This window comes from Alligator mississippiensis, chromosome 4, assembly GCF_030867095.1.
Source record: "Alligator mississippiensis isolate rAllMis1 chromosome 4, rAllMis1, whole genome shotgun sequence".
NCBI classification, from domain to species: Eukaryota; Metazoa; Chordata; order Crocodylia; family Alligatoridae; genus Alligator; species Alligator mississippiensis.
In genome coordinates this window covers 108,310,295-108,330,451 of record NC_081827.1, presented here as the reverse complement: position 1 = coordinate 108,330,451, position 20,157 = coordinate 108,310,295, and the positions used below count along the sequence as shown (strand labels likewise).

At 42.3% G+C, this 20,157-nt stretch overlaps 1 protein-coding gene and 1 long non-coding RNA gene across 6 annotated transcripts in view; both read left to right on the top strand.

Moving 5' to 3' along the window:
- Positions 1-20,157, top strand: part of TBXAS1 (thromboxane A synthase 1) — a 374,873-nt gene that overhangs the window by 179 nt on the left and 354,537 nt on the right. Inside the window, exons 2-4 of one of the 5 annotated variants that reach the window (XM_019489677.2) lie at positions 12,278-12,346; positions 13,898-13,988; positions 14,863-15,054. In XM_019489677.2, the coding sequence (XP_019345222.1) occupies positions 14,957-15,054 (98 nt within the window). In that variant the 5' untranslated portion in view covers positions 12,278-12,346; positions 13,898-13,988; positions 14,863-14,956. Of the gene's footprint in view, positions 1-11,937; positions 12,347-13,897; positions 13,989-14,862; positions 15,055-20,157 lie in introns of those variants that run through there. The other 4 variants (XM_059726450.1, XM_059726452.1, XM_059726451.1 and 1 more) reach the window with 4 other exon arrangements.
- LOC132250150 (uncharacterized) lies at positions 10-3,085 on the top strand. Its single transcript, XR_009461752.1, has 2 exons — positions 10-123; positions 1,906-3,085. It is a non-coding gene; the product is annotated as an uncharacterized LOC132250150 (long non-coding RNA).

The following is a 20,157-nucleotide window of genomic DNA, read 5'->3' as shown; positions in this document are numbered from 1 at the left end:
GAGCTGGTCCCCTCTCAGCCTAAGTCTGCCCTTGTGCCTCTGGCCAAGATGCTGTGGGCTTTTATTTCAGCGACCTTGCACTGGGCAGATCTTTTCCAGTGTGGTTGCTTGCAGTCTTAGCAGGTGGGGCCTGCTGGAGGGGGTGTCTCCTTGTAGTTGGAACCTCCAGGGTAGAGGTTAAGAGCTATATCTAGGAGTGGGGCTGGGGGGGATGCTTCTTCATTGTGGCTGTTGGGTTTACCAGGGTGAACTGAGAACTGACATCAATTTTTCATGAGCTTAAGGTATCCTCCCCCTGCTTTGGTTGTGGAGCTAGTTATCCTAACGTGAATCCTGCATGAACTGCTACAGCATCAGTTGTCTGAGTGTACTTAATCGCTCCAGTGTTTCTACTGCCTTTTCCTAGGCTGATTTGAATGGGAGCTAAGTGACATCCTCAGCACTGCTCAATGCTCCTGCTGCTATTCCAAATGCTACAGGAAGCAGCACCCCCTTCTCCCCCACCAAAATGTCCAAAACATGTTTTGGTGCTGCTTAGAAAACTGAGTTGCAGCAGTCATTGGAAAGGGGAGGGAGCTTTGGGTAACTGAGAGTTAAGGCATAATGTATTAGTGAATGCTCCTGGAATTGTTGGCTGTAGTCCCCTAACTAGGAATTTTTTCCCAAGCTTTAATAAGAATTAACAATTTATAATGAACACTGCAAATTGCTTTATGCACTGCATATGCTCCTTACGGCTAATGTGTGGCCATCGTTGAGGTGAAAGACAGCAGTTGGAGGGCATGTGATGCTTTGGGGAATAGTGGTGTTATGTTGGCTAGTGTTGCTGGGGCACATCTAACTCTCATGAAGAGTGACTTGTGATTGTTAATGTCCTTGGGGAGAAGGCAGGACCTGGTTAATAGAAAAGGTCTTGCCTGAAAAAAACAAACAAACAACCCTGAATAGATGATACTTAGTTCTGCCAAGAGGAAAGTGTTGCCCTTTTCAGTGGGTTGATAAAGAAGCCTTGCTGTAAGTCTGGGCAGAGGTGCCAAATAGAGAATGGGTTTTGACAGTGAGCTAACTACCTTCCTGCCCAGCGGATGCCACCTTATTTGTAACAGGGGTGTAGGATGTAACCATGTTGGTCTAAGGAGGTAGGCAGACAAGGTGCTTTGGGTGAATCTGATATCGTTTATTAGACCAACTTAAATAGTTGGGGGAAAAAAATTCTTAGCAAGCTTTCAGGTTTAAAAACCCTTCCTCTGACTGAGGAATTCTTTGCAGTTGGTGTGTGCTCTTCCTGGATGGAATGCCTTATTTCTAAAGCAGATAGAGGAGCCCTGGTAGATGAGGTGTCTGGGCCCTTCTCCCAGCACCCCACAAATTTGCCTCAACATTGACCTAGAGACAAAGCTGCAGTACCCTTGCCTCTTTTATGCAGGGAACTAACCCAAAACACACACACAAAGTGATCCCAGACACTCACCTCACCAACCAAAATCTGATAAAGGCATAAAATGAGGGGCATTATAGCAAATAGCAGAAGTGTCAATAGGAAACTGTATGGGATGCATTTAATTCAATTTACAGGAGAGACAAGGTTCCTTGGGTGAATTTGATATCTTTTATTAGACCAACCCATTCACCCAAGGAACCTTGTCTGTATATATCCTTAGACCAACATGGCTACAACCTAAACCCCTGCAACATTCAATTTACAAGTAATTGGTGACCAAGAAAGCAGTCATAAGGATGCTTAGACCCTGCATGGTGGTTTTCAGGTTCAAAGTGTTTTCTACACATCACAGATCTCAGGGTTTTGAGATCTTAATACATTTCAGTATCCAGCAGCATGGTAGCAGAAAGTTTTGTGTGGGAAGTAGATAAAATTAATTCTAAAGTACCCCTCTTGTATTGCAGAGGCATTGCCAATACACTAATAATAAAAGATGTTTGTCTGCAAAGTCATGAAGTCTGCTTGTTTTGCATTGTCAACACCCTATATGCCAATTCAATCCACATGACCACAGACAGCGTGAAGAAGACTGTTTCTGAAGCTCTGGTCTGGTCAGGCTAAGCAACAGAAGAAAAGAGAAATAGCTAGAGTCAGTTTGCTGCTTTAATCTTCTGGGTCCCTTTGCCCTTATTATTGTACATTGTATTATTGTATATGGGAAAAGCTGTTAATGCTGTTGAGGCTTGTGTATGTTATGTTTATTTAAAAATCTCTCTTCAAGGAACACAGATGTGAAAAAGTTTTCACAATTGAGTACTAATTGTTACATGTCATTCAAAGTTGGAACTAGTCCTTTCTCAGATAAAACTCTTGAAGCCACTGGGAATCTTACTTGAATAAGGAGAGCAGTATCTCACTGTTAAATTTTGTCTATTGTAGAAAAGTAACTTGTTGCTGAATTGGCACAGATTGTGGTTATTAGAAGTGGAAAACAGGACAAATTGCATTTAGCTATATTAACAAAAAATAACAGATTTTCTGCAAGTCCCTGCCTTATTTGAAGCAACTCTTTACCATTAAGTTTTCTGTTATCAGATCCATGAAACATCTCAAAATACTTGTTTTGAAAAAGTTGTTTTTTGACAATGCCAGGGAAAAGTCAAACAATACGATGGGGATAATGTTCTGATATAGGCCTGCAAAAGTAGTTGCTTGTGTTTAGGGAAATACTCAGCTGACACAGTTCAATCAATAATATATATAGTAGCCTGCTTGTCTTTTATTTGCCAAATGAATTGGAGCCTATTTGTCATTAACACACTTTGGCGACCTCAGTAATTGGTTAACAAAGCTGTGTTATTTACTAACCAAAGCCTAGTTAGTGGTGTTTAGTAGCTAGAGACCAAATCTAACATCCAGCAGGATCAATATAATTGCAATAGTTGATGAGTTTTTTAGTACCTTTAATTTTTAAGTGAGGACTTTTATCCAAGTAATCAAATCCTAGTATAAAAGGGAGGATAAGTGGGATCTTCTGTTTTCTGTTCACTATAGAAATACAACTCCACATCTCTGCAAACAAGTGTGTTCAAAATCCAGGACAAATGCATAGACTAATAAATTTAAAACCTGCTTTTTATTCTATGGGTGCAATTGTAGTAACTCTGTAAGAGACAAGACAAAGGGCTGCTCTTTTCACTCGGCCATTTTCTTCCTCCATTTGGAGCAGTTGTTAAAGAGACTTTACTGCAAAGGTTACGCTGAGCAGCATGTACATCTGTATGTTGGAAGTGTAGAAATGCATATTATTCATGGCTTGTCAACATACATGCTGGAAAACTAAAGCTGAATTTATAGCTATCTTTCCTTCTGCCAGTGTTCTTATGGTTAATTTTTTAAAAGTATTTCCACTATAATCTCTGTTTGCTGAAGTTTATAAGTCTTGAAGAGTGTAGTGGTCTTGAACCATAACAAAGAACATGTAATGTTGCATTTACAATACAGCTATAGCTGCTCATTAAAGGGTATAATCTCAGTTTACACACATGCTCTGATAAGGTTAATTGAGGTTACACATATTAAGGGAAGAATAAGATTTTACACTTAAAGTGATGCTGCTTATCCAGATACCTGGAAGAGTATTACAAAGAGAACTGTTTTTCTCTTTCCCTATTGTCTGATGAGGAAATGAAAGGCACAGAGGACCAAATTTTTAAAGGTATTTAGGAACAAAATTGCATTGATCCCTTTAAAAATCTGGTCCCTAATTTTTAGTAGTGCAGAGGTGTGGTCACTTATTAGTCTCGCTGCTTGTCTGTATATTTTTTAAATCTGTCCTGGAGAAATAAAGTAACGAACCCTGACTCAATCAGCAAAACAGGTGGCTGCCTTGGATTGAGTTCAGGACTGAACTTGCTTTAATAGCTGCTGCTTCCAAGAATATATGTCCTTCATTCAGGTAATTCTTAACCGGGGGAGAAAAGTTTGGTGTTTTTGGTAGTAGCCGAGTGTTTCAGGAAGGCAAGGAGACCTGTTACAAGCAGGATTTATGGAATATGCTTGGTTGGAAACCACTGTTGTGTGCTTTGCTGCTTATGTAGCCACTCTCATTATGCACTCAAGACTCTAGTCTCGCACCAACATATATCCCTTCCAAAACCTGCGTCTTTCTCCAGTTCCACTGATTTTATTGCAAGTGGGAGGGTCTCTGTAGCTCGTGTTCCTTTCCTGTTTTACATATTTGCATAATTCAGATAGAGAAAGTCAAAGATTGCCATTAAATCCTTGATTCGCCTTACTTAGGGGTCTGTCATTGCTAAGGTTTTGACTCCTGCAAGATCTGTTGAAAGGTCAACTTCCCCATCAATATGTTTAGTAACTGGGAAGGGTAGTGGTGGCTACTGTACCACGAGGAATTCGGGCTACGGCTAAATAAAGCAGGTTAGCCTGGGACCTTGAAAATGCAGCCTGACTGATGTTTGGTGGGATAGTTTTTTCCCCAGCCTGCCTTTTGGTGTTGCCGGCAGATGGAGAAAACAGAGAAACTCCGGAGTGAGCCATAGATGATGATACAGCAAACATTAACCAAAAAACAGGATTACATGTAATGCTGTGGCATGGTGTCTTACCTTCGGATGACTGATAAGACCTTAATGAACACTTGAGGAAGAATTAATGAACACCTGGGAACTTCATTAATCCTTCCTGGTGCACCTGGATGGGAGAGAGGACATTGAAGGAGGATGCTAAGCCCGGACCTAAGGAGCAGGGGAGAGAGAAAGTGGAGAGGGATGTTTTTTGTACTTGCTAAGGAAGTGACAGAATTCATGGGGATTATTGTTTGAAGAACAGGGGGGACTGCAGAAGGGATGAGGGTCTAGAGAGAGTTTATTTGGAGGGAGGAGAGGTACATGTGCCTGATGCCAGAAATCTGGACATTAGGAAGAACTTCTTCACAGTTCGAGTGGCCAAGGTCTGGAACGGGCTCCCAAGGGAGGTGGTGCTCTCCCCTACCCTGGGGGTCTTCAAGAGGAGGTTAGACGAGTATCTAGCTGGGGTCATTTAGACCCAGCACTCTTTCCTGCTTATGCAGGGGGTCGGACTTGATGATCTATTGAGGTCCCTTCCGACCCTAACATCTATGAATCTATCTATGAAATACCCTGAGGGTGTGCCTGGCCACAAGGAGTGGCTCTGGAAATGGCATCTCTTGTGACAGGCCTGTTCAAGCTTAGTCCAAACTTGGGTCTGCAATTTGCAGCTGGGTCTGGTTGTACGAACCCTTGCTCAGAGTCTCCTTGCCTTCAGGGGGGCTCCACAGACGCACAGGACTGGTGTTGCCAAGTCCGCTTAGAGTAAGCAGAATTGAGCTTGTTGGTGGGGGGTTTTTTTGGTTTCTTTTAAGTCACCTTAATATTTCGAGAGTCCTCTGTTGATAATCACCCCCATCTCTTTGAAGTGGGTTGGGCTTGCTTTTAAAGGCAGCGCTACTTTTTTTTTTCCTCTCGTGAGACTCGGCAGCGCTGCACAGGACCTCTCACATGAGAGTTGCTGTGCTAACACAACATTTTGGGAGCAGGAAGTCATAATGTCTTAAATGTAAATGAAAACTTTCAAGTGGAAAGTGAGGTAGAAAAAGAACGAAAACAGCAGTAATTGGTTAACAAAGCTGTGTTATTTACTAACCAAAGTCTAGCTGGTGGTGTTTAGTAGCTAGAGACCAGATCTAACATCCAGCAGGACCAATATAATTGCAATAGTTGATGAGTTTTTAGTACCTTTAATTTTTAAGTGAGGATTTTTATCCAAGTAATCAAATCCTAGTATAAAAGAGCAGTTATTTCTCAGCGGTAGTTTCTGGGATTGCTGCTTTTCAAATACTGAAGCTGTAGCTGGTCTTGTGATCCAGTGCATTAGCTCTTACTCTCTGCCAAGCCTCATCTATTTAATTAAGTGAACTGGTAGCATATTCAGGCATAAAGATGCCTGTAGATGAAAACCTGTGATGAAATCTTGTTGTTTATAGGGGGAAATAATCTCTTGTCTTGGAATTGTGATTTGTAACGGGCAGGAGGGGAGGGGAAGAAAAAGGTCATTGCGCTGTCTTACAAGACAGCAACTTTCTACACTTAAGCTTGTCTCTGATCAGCAGGCAATGAAATGGCCAGGTATGACAGTCACTGTGTTTTGCTCCATGCAGTTACTTTAATTCAGCAAAGCTTACTAGGGTGCTTATGGCCTCTAGTGGGCTACTGCAAAAATTCCTTGTGCTTATCTGCTGGATCCTTAGTAGAGAGCCTAATATTCTTGGCCAAGTTCACAGGGAGCCTTAGGCCCTGCACCTGTAAATGTGTTAGTATAGACGGAGAAGAACAGAGCACTGTGCTTCAGTGTTTGCAGATTTGGGGCCCTAAATGATACCAAGTTCTTCGGGGCCTTTCAACTGTTGTTATGCCATTTAGACTTCCCTGTCTAGTACCTGCAGATTTATAAACTTAAGACTGTAGAAGGAGGCAAGAGTTGCCAGCCTTAAGTACTCAGAAATCATTAATCTGCCCTTTCTTCCCAAATTCAAATAATTTAATTTGCTTTTTGGACTCTGAACCTTTAGGGCTTCCAGCTTTGAAGCTCTTCTTCACTGTAGTGGGAACTAGAGTCTTATCTCCTTCAGTGAAATCTGAGACTTTTACAATCGTCTAATACTAAAAGCTTAGGCTTTAGGAAAACCTCCACGTATTGTATAACCCCCCTGATGGAACTTCTTCATTTGCAATTGTGTAAATCCTGTTTTTCATGTCTTTATTCCTTTCTACTTCCCACTGTCTCCATACTGCACAACCTCTGGATTTCCTCTACTGAGAACAAGCAGGAAGGAGCTCAAGGCAGTTGTGCTTTGACGGAGTTAATATGCCAAGGAGCTAGAAAAAAGGTTTGCTTTTCTTGTTGCACTCAACAAGTGAGCATAAGAAGTATGTACTAAAGCAGGCCACCCCTACCTTGCAGTCCTCACAATGGAGAGACCCTTCCAACTAGGCCTAAGGGAGTCTTGAGTGCTAGTCTTGCTCAACTTAATGCATAGTTATGCATGTGTAGTAAGTGTTGACACAGTTAGGGTATACTTGAATGTAAGGAAATCCCAATTTGCATTACCTTTCTGTATCCTCTCTGGACTTTCCCATAGCATATCCACCTTTGTAATTTGCCTGTACACTTTCTACAAAACCTGCTTTGCAGGCTTTTCAGCTTATATTCTCATGTAAAAACTCGCAGTGTACATTGCGCTTATTTATTTATTTATTTTTTTGGAAGTATTTATGTGGGAAATTGTTCAAAGGCACAGAGTGGCAGTAACATGGCTCCCCCCCATCCCCGAGAGAGAAGGGGAATTGGGTGCCTAATAATTACTCTGTGCCTCTAAACAAACTCCCATGTATCAGGTATTCTCTAGTTGAACTTTTTAATTCAATAAGGAGTCACTTTTGCAGCCTAATATAGACTGCAACTGGGCATTGCTAATAAGGCTTAAAAATAGTGATTGACAGTTTGCTGATTACATGCAACTGTAAGGTTTAATCTGCTTGCAGTACCATTTCCTTTAAGCATATGGATGTAGGATAATACACTGCTGTGGTTTACATGCTCCTCAGTGTTTAAAACAGTAACTGCAGTATTAGGCTGATCACTTAGTTCCAGACTTTCTCCCTGGTTCTTTTTAAAATCATTCCCTGATTTCTTTCCCCACTCCTCCTACCTCCCCCCTTGACCTGGTGCTTGATGGATGGGAAGTCTAGAGTAGTCATTGTCACTCTTTGGCTGGTGAGCAGCTAGCTCACCACGCTCTGTGTTTGCATCATGTAGTCAGATGCACATTCTTTTTGCTTTTGTTGCCCATTTCACACTTGTTTCAGAGGGATAATCTCTTCTGTACCTCTTAAACTTTGCCTGCAGGTGTCCAATCCTTGTGATTTCTCAGGAGAGACAAACTGCATGTGCTCCATCCTGGGCCCCATACAGCTCTTTTTCTTTACACTGAACATATTACTCTTGTGAGTAGACCCATTTATAGAACTTCTCATGTGAATATGTGTGATTTGACAAATGATTGATAGAACTGGGACAAAAAAACAGTTCTTCTCATCCAAGACTCAAGGCTTTACCCCCACTTCCATTCTTGGTTTGTCAAGTGATAAGCGAATGTAACGTTTTCTTGAGAAGCTTGCTGTTTCAGGTACTCAGTCCATTCCACTCTGTTTTCAATACTGCAAGCTCTGATGATCAAGTACACCTCCAGAATGTAGGTGACAAGCTGCAAGTATCTGTTTGCTCCCTCGCACACTCTGTCCTTCCCCTCTCTACCCCCACCCAATAGGATAACAAGCAATTTGTGTTTGACCACTCAGCATTTGATCCGCCCTCTTTTTTCATAATCTCAAACCCAGTTGTAAATGATGGCACGCTGTGATACCAATGGGAATGCCCTGTTATCGGTGTGCTTGGACACTTTGTTCAAATGCTGTTTTCCTCATGCTCTTGTCCCTCTTTATTTATTCCTCTTCAGTTAGTGGAGATGCTTTGAACTGCATAAGAACATGAATGACTGCTGGTGGCATTCTAGCAAAACTTGAGCACTTCCTCTGCAGAATGTTGATCATTGCCAGTTAATTGTCTCTGAAACTGCTGCCCTACTTTTAAATAGGTTGCCTGTAATCGCTCTTTAATGGAGTCTGCTTCTCGAGACAAGGGCAGATTTCATCACCACGTTCTTGAATTGCAAACTAGAGAGGAAAGTCTGGGAAGCCTGTACTTGCTTACAAATACCAAGGAGATCTCTCAAAGCTGATCCTTAGGGAAGCCAAGTAGGATGCTGTAGCTCCACATTTAGTGGCTGCGGAACTGTGCTGGAGAATCAGTTTGGGCTATTTTAAATGCAGGTTCACCGTTACTGAGGCTGAGTTATGCCATGTGCTTCAAGTGTGACTAGTCCCCTTGTAAGACGCTATTCAAAGGGCGCAGACAGAAGTTACATTTTTCATGCGATCAGCCTCCTGAAAGTGAACTACCACCATGACATGACGCACAAGCACAGCTGGAGACAGCTTTTAAAGTGGCTAGTTGCGTGAAAATTAACCCTCTTCAAATGAGGCATCAGATGAAAGTGCTCTACTTTAGGACGCCTTAGGGAACTTGTGTTCTCCAGGGTTAGTTCGTCGCATGAGCCCCTGGGGCAGTCAGCAGGAAGGGAGGGGGAAGCCAGCAGCAGCAAGCTGCCACTTGGGGTTTGTCTGGGCTGAACTGGAGGGGGTGTCAGTGGATTGGAGTGCCCCTACTGCCGTCCCCCTTCCTTCTGCTCAGGCAGGGCATACCCTGTCAGCAGCTTACTGCTGCTGGCTTCCCTCTCCATCTCTTTCTGCTGACAGCCCCTGAGCTGGTGGGGGGAGGAAGGGAAGCTGGGGAGAGGGGCCAGTCCTTGCCTGGCTGCTCGCCTGCAGGCAGGCTCAATTCCCACCCCACTCCCTGACCCAACAGGCAGACATCTGTTGGATTGGAGAGAGTGCTCTAACTCTTGGTGCTTTATGTAAAGTGCCATGAGTTAGAGCGTGGCCCTGCACATGTGTCAGCACCCAAAGTGAGCAGAGGTAAAGGGCAAGATCTGTCTGGTGCTATGGGGTGGGTGCATATGCTCAAGCATAGGTTGTATATCTGTTAGCCCTCATTCAAACATGTTATTTAAGTGGGTGCCTCTATACATTTTTCTCCCTGTTCTTTGAATCTGTGTTGCAGATTTCATACTGAAGAACAATACGTTTGGGTGTTATTAGCTAAAATAACATTTTTAAAGCAAACAAAGATGCCAAAAAGTCAACCTAATATGGAAAGTTATATTTTGCTAATGTCTTATTACAATATTGTAATAAAGACAAACTTGTTCTCGTTCTGGGAGTAAATTGGACAGGTGGGGTTTGTTTTTTTTTGTGGGGGGAGGGTGGTTGATAACATGGAACTATCCCTCAAATAAATCCTTATTTATCTCCAATCAAGCTTATATGCTGATAGAATGATGATACTAGTTCTGTCAGGTCAACCAACAATTCTGAAGTGGAATGTTTAGGCAATTTACTTTAAATGTCAGTTTCATTTAAAATATCTTGCTAAAAATATGTATCCATGCACAGATCTATCACATTAAATTCAAATGCATAGTTATTTGGAAGCTATTCTACCTTCTGTGGAATTTCACCAGTACTGAAAAATCTTACCTCAGGTTCAGATAGCAGTAAAACCTTTAGCCTACAAGCCAACTTAAAGCTTTTAACTCTTGGGGTTTTTTTGTCTAAGAAACACTCATTTCTCTCGGATACAAAATGTGGGCAATTTCTAGACTAACTCCTTGAAACACTCAGGATTTCTTACAGCTAGCTGCTCCAGTGAAGCACAGCTGCTTGTTATACTATTTGTAATGATTTGTTTCAGCCTCCAAGATATTAACTGAGTTTGTGTTTCAGTGTAATTTCTAGCCAACTAAGACTAAATTTGTTAGTGAAGTACAAGTGCACATCATACAGGCTAGTCATTCAGATGACTTTAACTCAAGCATGGCACTTCTGAGAAGCATTTCGGTTAATATAGCCAAGTTCTTAGGTAAACAGCATGTGAATCTGTTGGAAATGGGTTTTTCTGCTTAACTTCATGGTTGTACTGACTTGCTTTTAGATATGGTGTTCATTCAGGTGATTCTTTGACAATGATATTCTTCTGCTTTAAGAACTTTGCATGATGCCTGGTACTTCTGATTAAGTATCTCCAGCCTCTAGAAATGCCTGTTTTGAAGTAAGGACATAATCTTTATGTGAAGTCTCTTCACGCTCCTTGATATTTCTGTCCTGGTTTAGTAGTTCTTCATGTAGCTCTAGGAATCATTTGACTCGCTTGATTGGTCAGTCTCGAACAAATGGTAGCAGGTAATTAAATTATATGAAACAGATGTCTATGCCTGTGCTACTCCTAGAGTATTCTGTGCACCTTAGTGATAAAAGTAGAGGGATTATTTGTAATACTGAAACAATCCTCTGGACATACCTGCACTGTCAGAGGACTTTGCTAGGAAGTAGCGCAGCAGTGTGTGGCATATCCATTCTCTGTATGCTACATCCCCAGAAAAGTAATGTAGCCAATGTGGATCCAGGGAAGGTACACTGGTACACTTTCTTTGACTGCTGATTCACCCAAAGTTTAAAACCAGCTGCATGGCAGTGGTGCAGCATATCTGGTCAGGCAGTGCTGAAGGAGTCCATTGACTTCCAGGCTTATTGTAAGCTACTGGATCCTTTCTAGGCTCTTCATTCCACAGGTGTTAACAGCCCTCTCTTCCTTTGGATAGTCTTGATGTTCCACCAATCAAGCTATCTTTTGTTCTGCAATTCTTCGGTTACCTGCTCCTGGTAATGAAGCTCCTATTTTACAGCTTTGCAGATTGTTTTTAACTGATTCCAATGGAGTTATATTTGTTTTTGCCTCGGTCAAACTGTGTAATACAGCCACAGGCCCCTAGCATATTCATAAAGATTCTAGTTTATGTTTAACTAGAGAAAAATATGTGCTGTTTTATGTGGTGATGTACCATGCCATCTGTACCCCACCCCCTTCCCCCTTCTCAAAATTCTAGATCTTCCTATGAATGTACTTGATGTTAAGGTCATACTTCTTGTGTGCCAAAAACCTGTCTTTGAGTGCTTGTTCCATCCAGTGCAGCCCTGTGGTGCATGTCAAGCAAGCGTGCTCTCAAAAGGCATTATAGTCATGCCCTCTCCATGCAACTAACAGTAATCCAGATCAGCCGTTGTGTTAGATATCTACTGCACTTCAATTTAGAAACTATTTTTCTTGCAACAGGGTTTAAAAACTACTCTTGGGCCATGGTAGGCAAGATGTTAACACTTCCTTGAAAACTTAAATTGACATTTTTTTTTAAATTTAGCTGAGAAATAACATCTCATTTTTATGTTGCAGTTTGTTCCTGCTTTGCTGTTGTGAATACTTTGCATGCAACCTGGGTGCTTACTCCATAGAACTGCAACCACTTTGCACTCTGGGCCAGATCCAGCTCTTTTCTCTACTTTTTACTGGATGCCAGCTGCAGGGGAGCCCATGTGATTCTGTTCGATAATTAGTGCGTGAGGGGATAAAATATGAGGAGCTTTAGCATGAGTGCATGGAACAGATTGGAGCTCTATAAACTTTCCCTGCTATGGAGGGGAATTGGAGGTAAAAGATAATTGGTTGGTGGTAACCAGAGTATAAATGTCAATGAATTATTAGCCATGTGGATGTATGTTTCAGCTGGAACTTGAATGAAGGAATTAGCAACCACAGACAGTTCAGTTACCTGATTCTCCTGCAGTCTGACAGGTGAGTGTTTCTCCCTACCTCTATCTATTCACCCTCCTTGATCATTTGGCTTAGTGAAGAGCTTGTTCCTCTATGAAGTCACTCACTAGTTGCATGGTAGTATTCAGACCAGCCAGTTCTGGTGGCCTCCAATAACTGTGAGTTCAAATGAAAAACATTTTCCCTATTCTCATGGAAGCAATCATAACCAAGGAAAAGGGAAGATAATTAAAATAAAATGGCATATTTCACTCAATTTCTCAAACTTTTTCATAAGGTATCAGGTACAGCTTTGAGATCACATTTTTGGCAGGAATTGACAGACTTTACTTTGCGTTGTTTGTAAATGCATTGTAGCGTATGGATTTGTGAGTTGTTCCAGGCAGATATAAGAATTGTGCATGTGTTTCCTCTTTAGGGGTGAAAAATGCTAAGGTTACATTTTCAGTAAGCGACAGGTGCAAATGTTAAAAATGTTTCCCAGCAAAAAAAAATAAAACCGCATTTGATTGTGCATTCTGTCCCAAATTGGATGCTGATGTGAAAACCCATTTTCCTTCATTATGCATGTGTTTTCAAGAACTATACATACCACCCACCTCCCAGCATGATCAGGGAAAGTCCTAATGTGCTTCTAAAAATAATCCAGCACGATCTGGGTCCAATTCTGTATTCACTGAATTCAGTGGGAGTTTTGCCATTCTAGGGGGGAGGAGCAGACCCACTACATGCAGATATATACATTTGTTTTAAATCAGAGAAAAGAAATTGTAGTGAAATCAAAATATAACATTTCTTGCTCTTTAGATTTGTGATGGATCACTCTCCTTTCAGAAAGGCTTTTAAGAAACGGAATATTCCATATAAACTAAGGCCCAGCGGGGATCAATTGCTGTTTGGTATCGGCTTGTGCCTGCTGATTAATTCTTTACGTCTCTAGTCTTGAATCCTGATGCAATTGTTCTTGGAGAACTTGGCAGTAGCAAGCCGGCGGAGCTATTATTGACCCAGAATAGCATCTGGAAGCAATGGTATTATTAATACAATAAGCAAGGTTTTCTGTGAGCCATCGTGCTACTCTATGGAGCCAATGAGCTAGTTACCTTTTACTTATTCTATAAGGAACTCGGACTGGAAAGGAATTAATGCAGTTGTGAAGCACCGAGACCTAAAATAGCAATGATTCGGTTATAGTAGAGCCAAATCTTCTTAAAATTAAACTCCATTGTGTTAGAGATTTTACTTTTCTGATACCTATATTATTAACTTTTCTGATAAGAGGAGGAAATGTAATACAGTGATATTGGAGAAGCCTTGCACGTTAAATCTAAGCTATTATCTCAGGGGGCTATATAAAAAGAAACTATATTTCATCTTGTGTGTTATGGGACTCAGATGTGTGGAATGTCTGTTTTTTTCAAGGTTACCATACAATTCCTGAGCCCTGTTTTCTTGGCCTGTTTTAATTTACATAATTTACACAAATGTTGCACACAACCTATTTGAATGTTTGGGTGTTTTCCCCTTCTGTTTTGTATGTAATCTATAACAAAATATATTCCCTTGGCCCAGGGATTGGGACTCTTAAAGGAAGCGGAGAAGAGGCTTTCACTTGGAAGTTGCTTATGGGACTATGGCTTGTATCCTTGGACTTTGATAACGTGTATGTAATAATATTTTGGTAGCATTGAAGTGACATAGTAGCCACAATGGTGCAGAAAATATGTGAGGGGCAAGAATTTTTGTGGGTGATAAATTTTCTTGGACTCACTGCATGGTTGGGATACCTGAAAGCTTGTCCAACCAAGTCTATCGCAGTACCCTTCCTTGGGTCTCTGGGAGAGAAGCATATGCAGAATAGTTTAGGTTGTAGACTTTGTTTTGTAAGCAGCAGTGTGTCAACAGCTTATCTAAGCTTACCCCAATCACGCAGTTGGCCCAGTAAAAGAGATCGTCTGCAAAAATTCTTGCCTCTTGTATGTAATAATATTGACAGTTGAGACCAACTTATTGAAATACATGAGCTCCAACCCTGGTCTCCATATAACTGGAGCTATTATGGACAGAATATACACTGGGGTTGTCAGTCCAGGCAGGGTTAAAGTGTGTTAGCAGGAGGCTGGGGAGGAAGCTTGCGCTTTGGCTGTCCCTATGGAAAGCTTGTTACCTTAAATTGAGTAAATTTTCCATTTATCATCATCTATCCCAAATAATTTTTATTTTAAAAGAAACATTTCTACTGCAAACTTTGTTTGTATAGGGGCATCACTGAGTGTGTGTGTGGGATTACCCCTCTCCGCCCCCCCCCCCATCCTGCAAGTTTATGGGCCAGCTCTGATGTCTTTTCAATAAATATTTATAGTTACTGCTTGAGACGGTCATCCACAACAACAACAAAAAGGTTGCTTCATTTTGTTACTCATGAAACCCTTAACTTCTGCCTTTCTGAGGTTGCAGTCAGAAAGCAGGAAAAGTTTACATTTGGGACTGGATGTGACTTGACGTACTTCACTCTCTTGGTTCCTGTTTCCTTGCAGATTATTGTTCATGTAACTGGAAGGTTTTATCTGTCGTTCAGGAGACTTCCTCCTCCAACACGCGCTCTCAAGGCCAACATTGCAGTTAAGGAAAATGGAGCTTGCAGATCTACTGAAATTTGCCTTCATAGAAATGAATGGTACAGCAGTAACTGTGGCTCTGCTGGTGGGCTTCCTAGTCCTACTGTATTGGTAAGTGTACTTTTTTGCTAACATGAGACACATGCAGTACTCAAAGCCAGCAAAATCTGACCTCCACTGTCCTTATCACAACTAAATTACCTCCCTGTTCACTTTTGACAAAAAAAAGTGGTGGGGAGGTGGAGGCAGATACAAAGATTAGAAAGCCATTTTACTTCAAAGAATTGTCCTTGCTATTGATTTTTGCAAGAGAGCTGGAGATGGGAGGGAGCCCTACTAAAATTTGTAGGTTTTTCAGGTAACTTCTATAGAACCCTATCAAGTATCTGTTGATCACTTGAGATTTTTTCATGGGATATAAAAGTATTAAATTATCAGACTTCAAAAGAAAAGAATTAGTGTTGGTGGCAGTCTTGTTAGACATACTTTTGACTGTACTTGCAACTGTGTGTACCCTTTACTTGGCTCTTCAGGTCAGACTTAGTGGCATTATATACACACTGCTTGAGTTCCTTAATTTAATTTTGTTTCTTCCCATACTGAGTGCTTGCATACATGCTAAAATGGTGATAGATGTAAAAATAAACATTGTATGAAATAGGGAGGCTTATGAGGAAGTAGTGATCTGGGTTCAAAGAGAGTCTTGACCGGATGCATTTTTGGTAACAGAATAATCTAAGGGAGGATAATTTAGTTCTCATCTCTGCTCTGGTTTTCCTAGGGCCATTCCTTAAATCTTCCTGCCTCACCATCAGACATTCCCAATCCCAGGAAGATACTAAACGACAATTAAAAGAAATCCTAAACTGTAGTTAATAAGGATATGGAAGTTGGATGGAAAAGAATGCAATAAGAACACCATAGTCTTATTATAGGCATTACTCCAGTTGTGTACATGAGATGCTCTTCCTTTTGTGCTTCCTTGCACATTCCTCTGTTTTACAATCTCTGGGGGCATCATCCAGTTTTTATTTAAACCTGTTGACTCCAGGACAGTCAAAGCAGGTCCCTGGAGACTTTGTAGTATGCATTAAGCAGGGATGTTGGTGCTGTAGTTTTTAAGAGTTAACCCAAACCTCCTTAACAGCAACAAAAAAGTCAAATAAAAGACTGACGTAGTGTGTTATAGTCCATTCCCCCCCCCCCCAGGGAAATCTTGCTGCCGGCTATCCTGTTGTTCAATGTGGACTGTGGTTTAAAAGCCACCGTCTGGCACACAATCATTACAATGTGAAACTCCTGTTACTTCATTAGGCGTTTACCTGAATAAGGAGCATAAGAAAGACTGGGGCATAAAAATGAGTTTGTGCTGTTTTTAAACCATGCTCTATTCCATGAGTCTCGTAAGTGGGTGGTGGGGAGGGAGGGATGGTGACATGTTTCAGTGAGCCAGAAAAAAGGGGCTGGAGAGCTTCAGTGATGTAGGAAAAGCCCAATTATAGCTATCTTCTGAAACTTCCTAACCTTGTATCGTACCTTTTAAGTGGGTAAATCTGTTGTCCAAACATTGTACGTGCTTGAGAGGTCCTGCCTTTGTTGAATCAAAAATAATTTTTTTTTCAAATTTGAGTTAAGACGCTAAAGCAGTGGTTTTCAACATTTTTAGACCAGGGGCACCCCTTGGAAAATGCTATGCCAGATCGTAGCTTTTTACTCGTGTTTTAATGACAGAAAAATAATAGAGCAATTCTTTGGTTGCAAAAAACTTGGGAAGACCCCAGCAGGCCAGACTGTTTTTGACACTATAGATTTCTATTTGAAATCTCTGGGTTTGTACTGCGAATCATATTTGCACACCTAACCACAGCACCCTGTTTGAAAATTGCTGCATTAGTGTTGGGCAAAAATTCACCCTTGAGAGAAGCAGTGGTGGATTAAGATTTATTGGAGCCGTGGGCAAACAGAAAATTGGAGGCCCCCAACGCCCCATTATAAGCATGAATGTATCAAGGGGAGGCATGGGGGATGTCCTGTTTTGCTGGGGGGAGAGGGAGGGTCCCTGTAGCCGTGGCTGGGCTGGGCTCTCACTAATGTCACGATGCTTGGTGGCCTGGGAGTAGTTGTCGTGGAGCACGTAGCTCTCCACCTGCAGCTCTGCGGGTGTCAGTGCTGTAGCAGGTCAGGCTGAGCCCGACCCCAGCCACAGAGACATTGGGCCTGTTGGGCATGGGCAATCACTGCCGGGGGCTGCTGGCTCCCTGCCCAGCCCTGCCCCAGCCCAGCCCAGCCCAGCCCAGAGAGTTGTACCTTCCAGCCTGCAGAGACTTATTGGTGCTGCAGACAGTGCGTGGCTGTGAGCACCCTGCATGAGGCAAGGAGGCTGCCCCCACAGAACCGCTGTTCCAGCTGAAGGACTGCCAAGGGCAGCACCACAAAGCCCCTGACCACACGTCTGAGATGCAACCAGCTCTTCCCACGCCACTTCCCGTAGCGCTGCCCGCAGTCCAGGGTGGGACCTTACCAGTCCCCGCATGTCAGCTCTGCCTTGGCTTTGGCCTGGTGTCTGGTGTCCTCCAGCACTGTGGTGCCTGCAGGAAGACAGCCGGTCACGACTCATCCCTGGCACGTACAGTTAGCCTGACCTCTGAATTTTTCCCAGGGGGCCTGTGATTGGCAGGAGCCCCTGAGCCCGTATGTTAATCTACCCCTGTAAGCAAGCATGCTATGTGGACCTAATGGAGTTAAGAGTTGTGCCTGTTTTGCCAGTTGTGGTTTTGACCCAGTGTCTGTACCCTCATCTTTCAGGTGTCATTTACCTTTGCTGTACATGTGCTTTAAAAGTGTAATCAGTACTGTTTAAAGCCAAAGAAAGGCTTAAAAAATTGTAAATGGAGGACCAGAAAATTGCCCTTGTTTAGAGGCCAAGCATCCATTGCAGGATTCATTCCCACTCTTGAAAACAGGGATGACTTAAGGAAGAATCCGCGTGTGGAAGAGACTGAGCTTTTTTAAAAAGGAAAGAATTTTTGAGCTTTAACTACTGTATTTACTTGAATATAAGATGAGGTTTCCCCTCCCCAATCAACATGGTGAAGGGGGAAACTCCTTGTTTTACACTTGCATATGAGGAAACCTCATAAAATACATTTTTAATGACTAAACTGCTGCCAAAATCAGCATGGTCTCAGCAATGGAAACCTGCTATGAGACTGATCAAATGTAGCCAATGCTGAGCATGATTATAAAACACATGGCCTACATGAGTCAAACATACTGATGGGAACCTACCATGAGAATAGGTTAGTGCAATTCATATGAATAAAATATATGGTAATGCTTATTGAGCACAGTACTCCTCAGTGCTGACTCTTTGATGCCATGGTGACCCGTGACATTGAATACATTTCAACTTTCTCTTCAGCCCCAATAGATGAGCCACACCTTTCTTTCCCATTTCCAATGAGTCCTGTTTTTAATCAACCTTAAATGTCTAGCAAACATCACTGTGAAGTCACCATAGGCTGAAACACTGTTGACTCTGCTAGGGCCTAGCCAAGTGAACTATGTGGTAAATCATGAGCCTTTTGGCTTTGGACTAATGCCATGCTATACAAGTAGGTACAAAAGTGTTGTCTAAAAGTGTGTTTATGAAGTACCGGTGCTACCTTACAACAGTTTCAAAAGAGGTAAACTTTATCAGTTCTGGATGAACTAAGTCTACAGGTACCTGTAGTAACTTCCTTATATGCAAGTTACTACGGGGATGTTTATTCTAGGTCAGTGTTCAGAAATTTGTATCTTGCTTCCGTGTACTCGGGGAGAGCCTAGTCTAACTGTAAGGAAGAGGGGAAGGGACTGCAGGAGAAAGAAGTTTGGGTGGGGGGCAGAAAGCTAGGGGGCAACCTGAGCCCCAGATTTACTTTGCTTGCTGTAGCAGTGAAAGGGGGACAAATTCAAGGCAAACCTCCAATAAGTAGATTCAAAACCTGTAAAACTAACAAAGTGATAAATTTTCCATAGAGCCTAATCATTGGGGGATCATCTTATAATCAGGGTAGTCTTATATTCAAGTAAATACAGGGTGTGTGGGTGGGTGTATGGGGGTGTGTGTATGTGTATATATACATAGATATATCTATATCTACACATATATATGCATGTGTGTAGATGGATAGATATAGATATATTAGTGATTACATTCAATGTAATTGCATAGATCTGGGGGGGCACATTCCCCCATGCCTCCATTGGGGGTGCATACAATGGCGGAAGCCACCCCCACCAAGCCCTCTTGCTCCCTGGATGAACCTCCCACAGCTCCATCCCATGCCCCACTCTGGCTGGGCAGTGCCTGCCCCAGCCCCAGCCCCGCTTCCTCCCTCACCATGGGGGCCTCAATCTGCCCCCTCCATGCCCCTTCTCCCCACAGACTTACCGGCTGGATGCTGCTTTCCAAGCTGCATTCCTGGTTGCATTCATGTTGTGGCTGCACACATGCATGTGGCATTTATTGGCAATATTTTCGGCCACATCAGCTGAATAAAGCCGATTGCTGATATTGCCGATTTTCCTTTCATCAGTGCTGATACAATGCGGACCGATATATCAGTGCACCTCTAAACTTATGGTTGGAGAAATAAAGATACAAATGACTGGAGGTCCCTGTTTTTCAATAAGAAGGTAGTATGTTTCTCAAATTTCCGGTAGAAGTATGTTGGGCAACATTTCTGGGCTATATGGTAAAAGTTCACCTAATTGGCTAATCTGCTCAGATGCATTTGATATTTAGAGCAATAAAATGCGTCAGCTCAAACTACGGGATAAGGGGTTGAAACATGTCTGCTGCCATAAGAACTAAAGTGGTTCCTGCTGTTGTATGGAGCCTATTAACCTCCTTCAACCTAGACCCTTCTTTTTATAGTTTATAGCACTGAAACCCTGTATGCAAGAAATTATTTAAAATGCATCTTAAATGCATTTTAAAATGCTAGTACAAATGGGGATTTCTTATGATTTTAGAGCAGCAGTTTTCTAACTTTTTTTTCAGCTGAGCTCTCCTTTGAGTTGCAATTTTTTTCACACTCCCTCCCTCGCCTCCCTCACCCCAGAGGAGCAATGCAGCCAGGCACCTCTCATCCTAGCAGCTGCCATGGCTCAGCTCAGTTCAGCTCAGCAGGGTGGGCTCCAGCTGCCGCAGCTCCTGCTCCTCCTGCC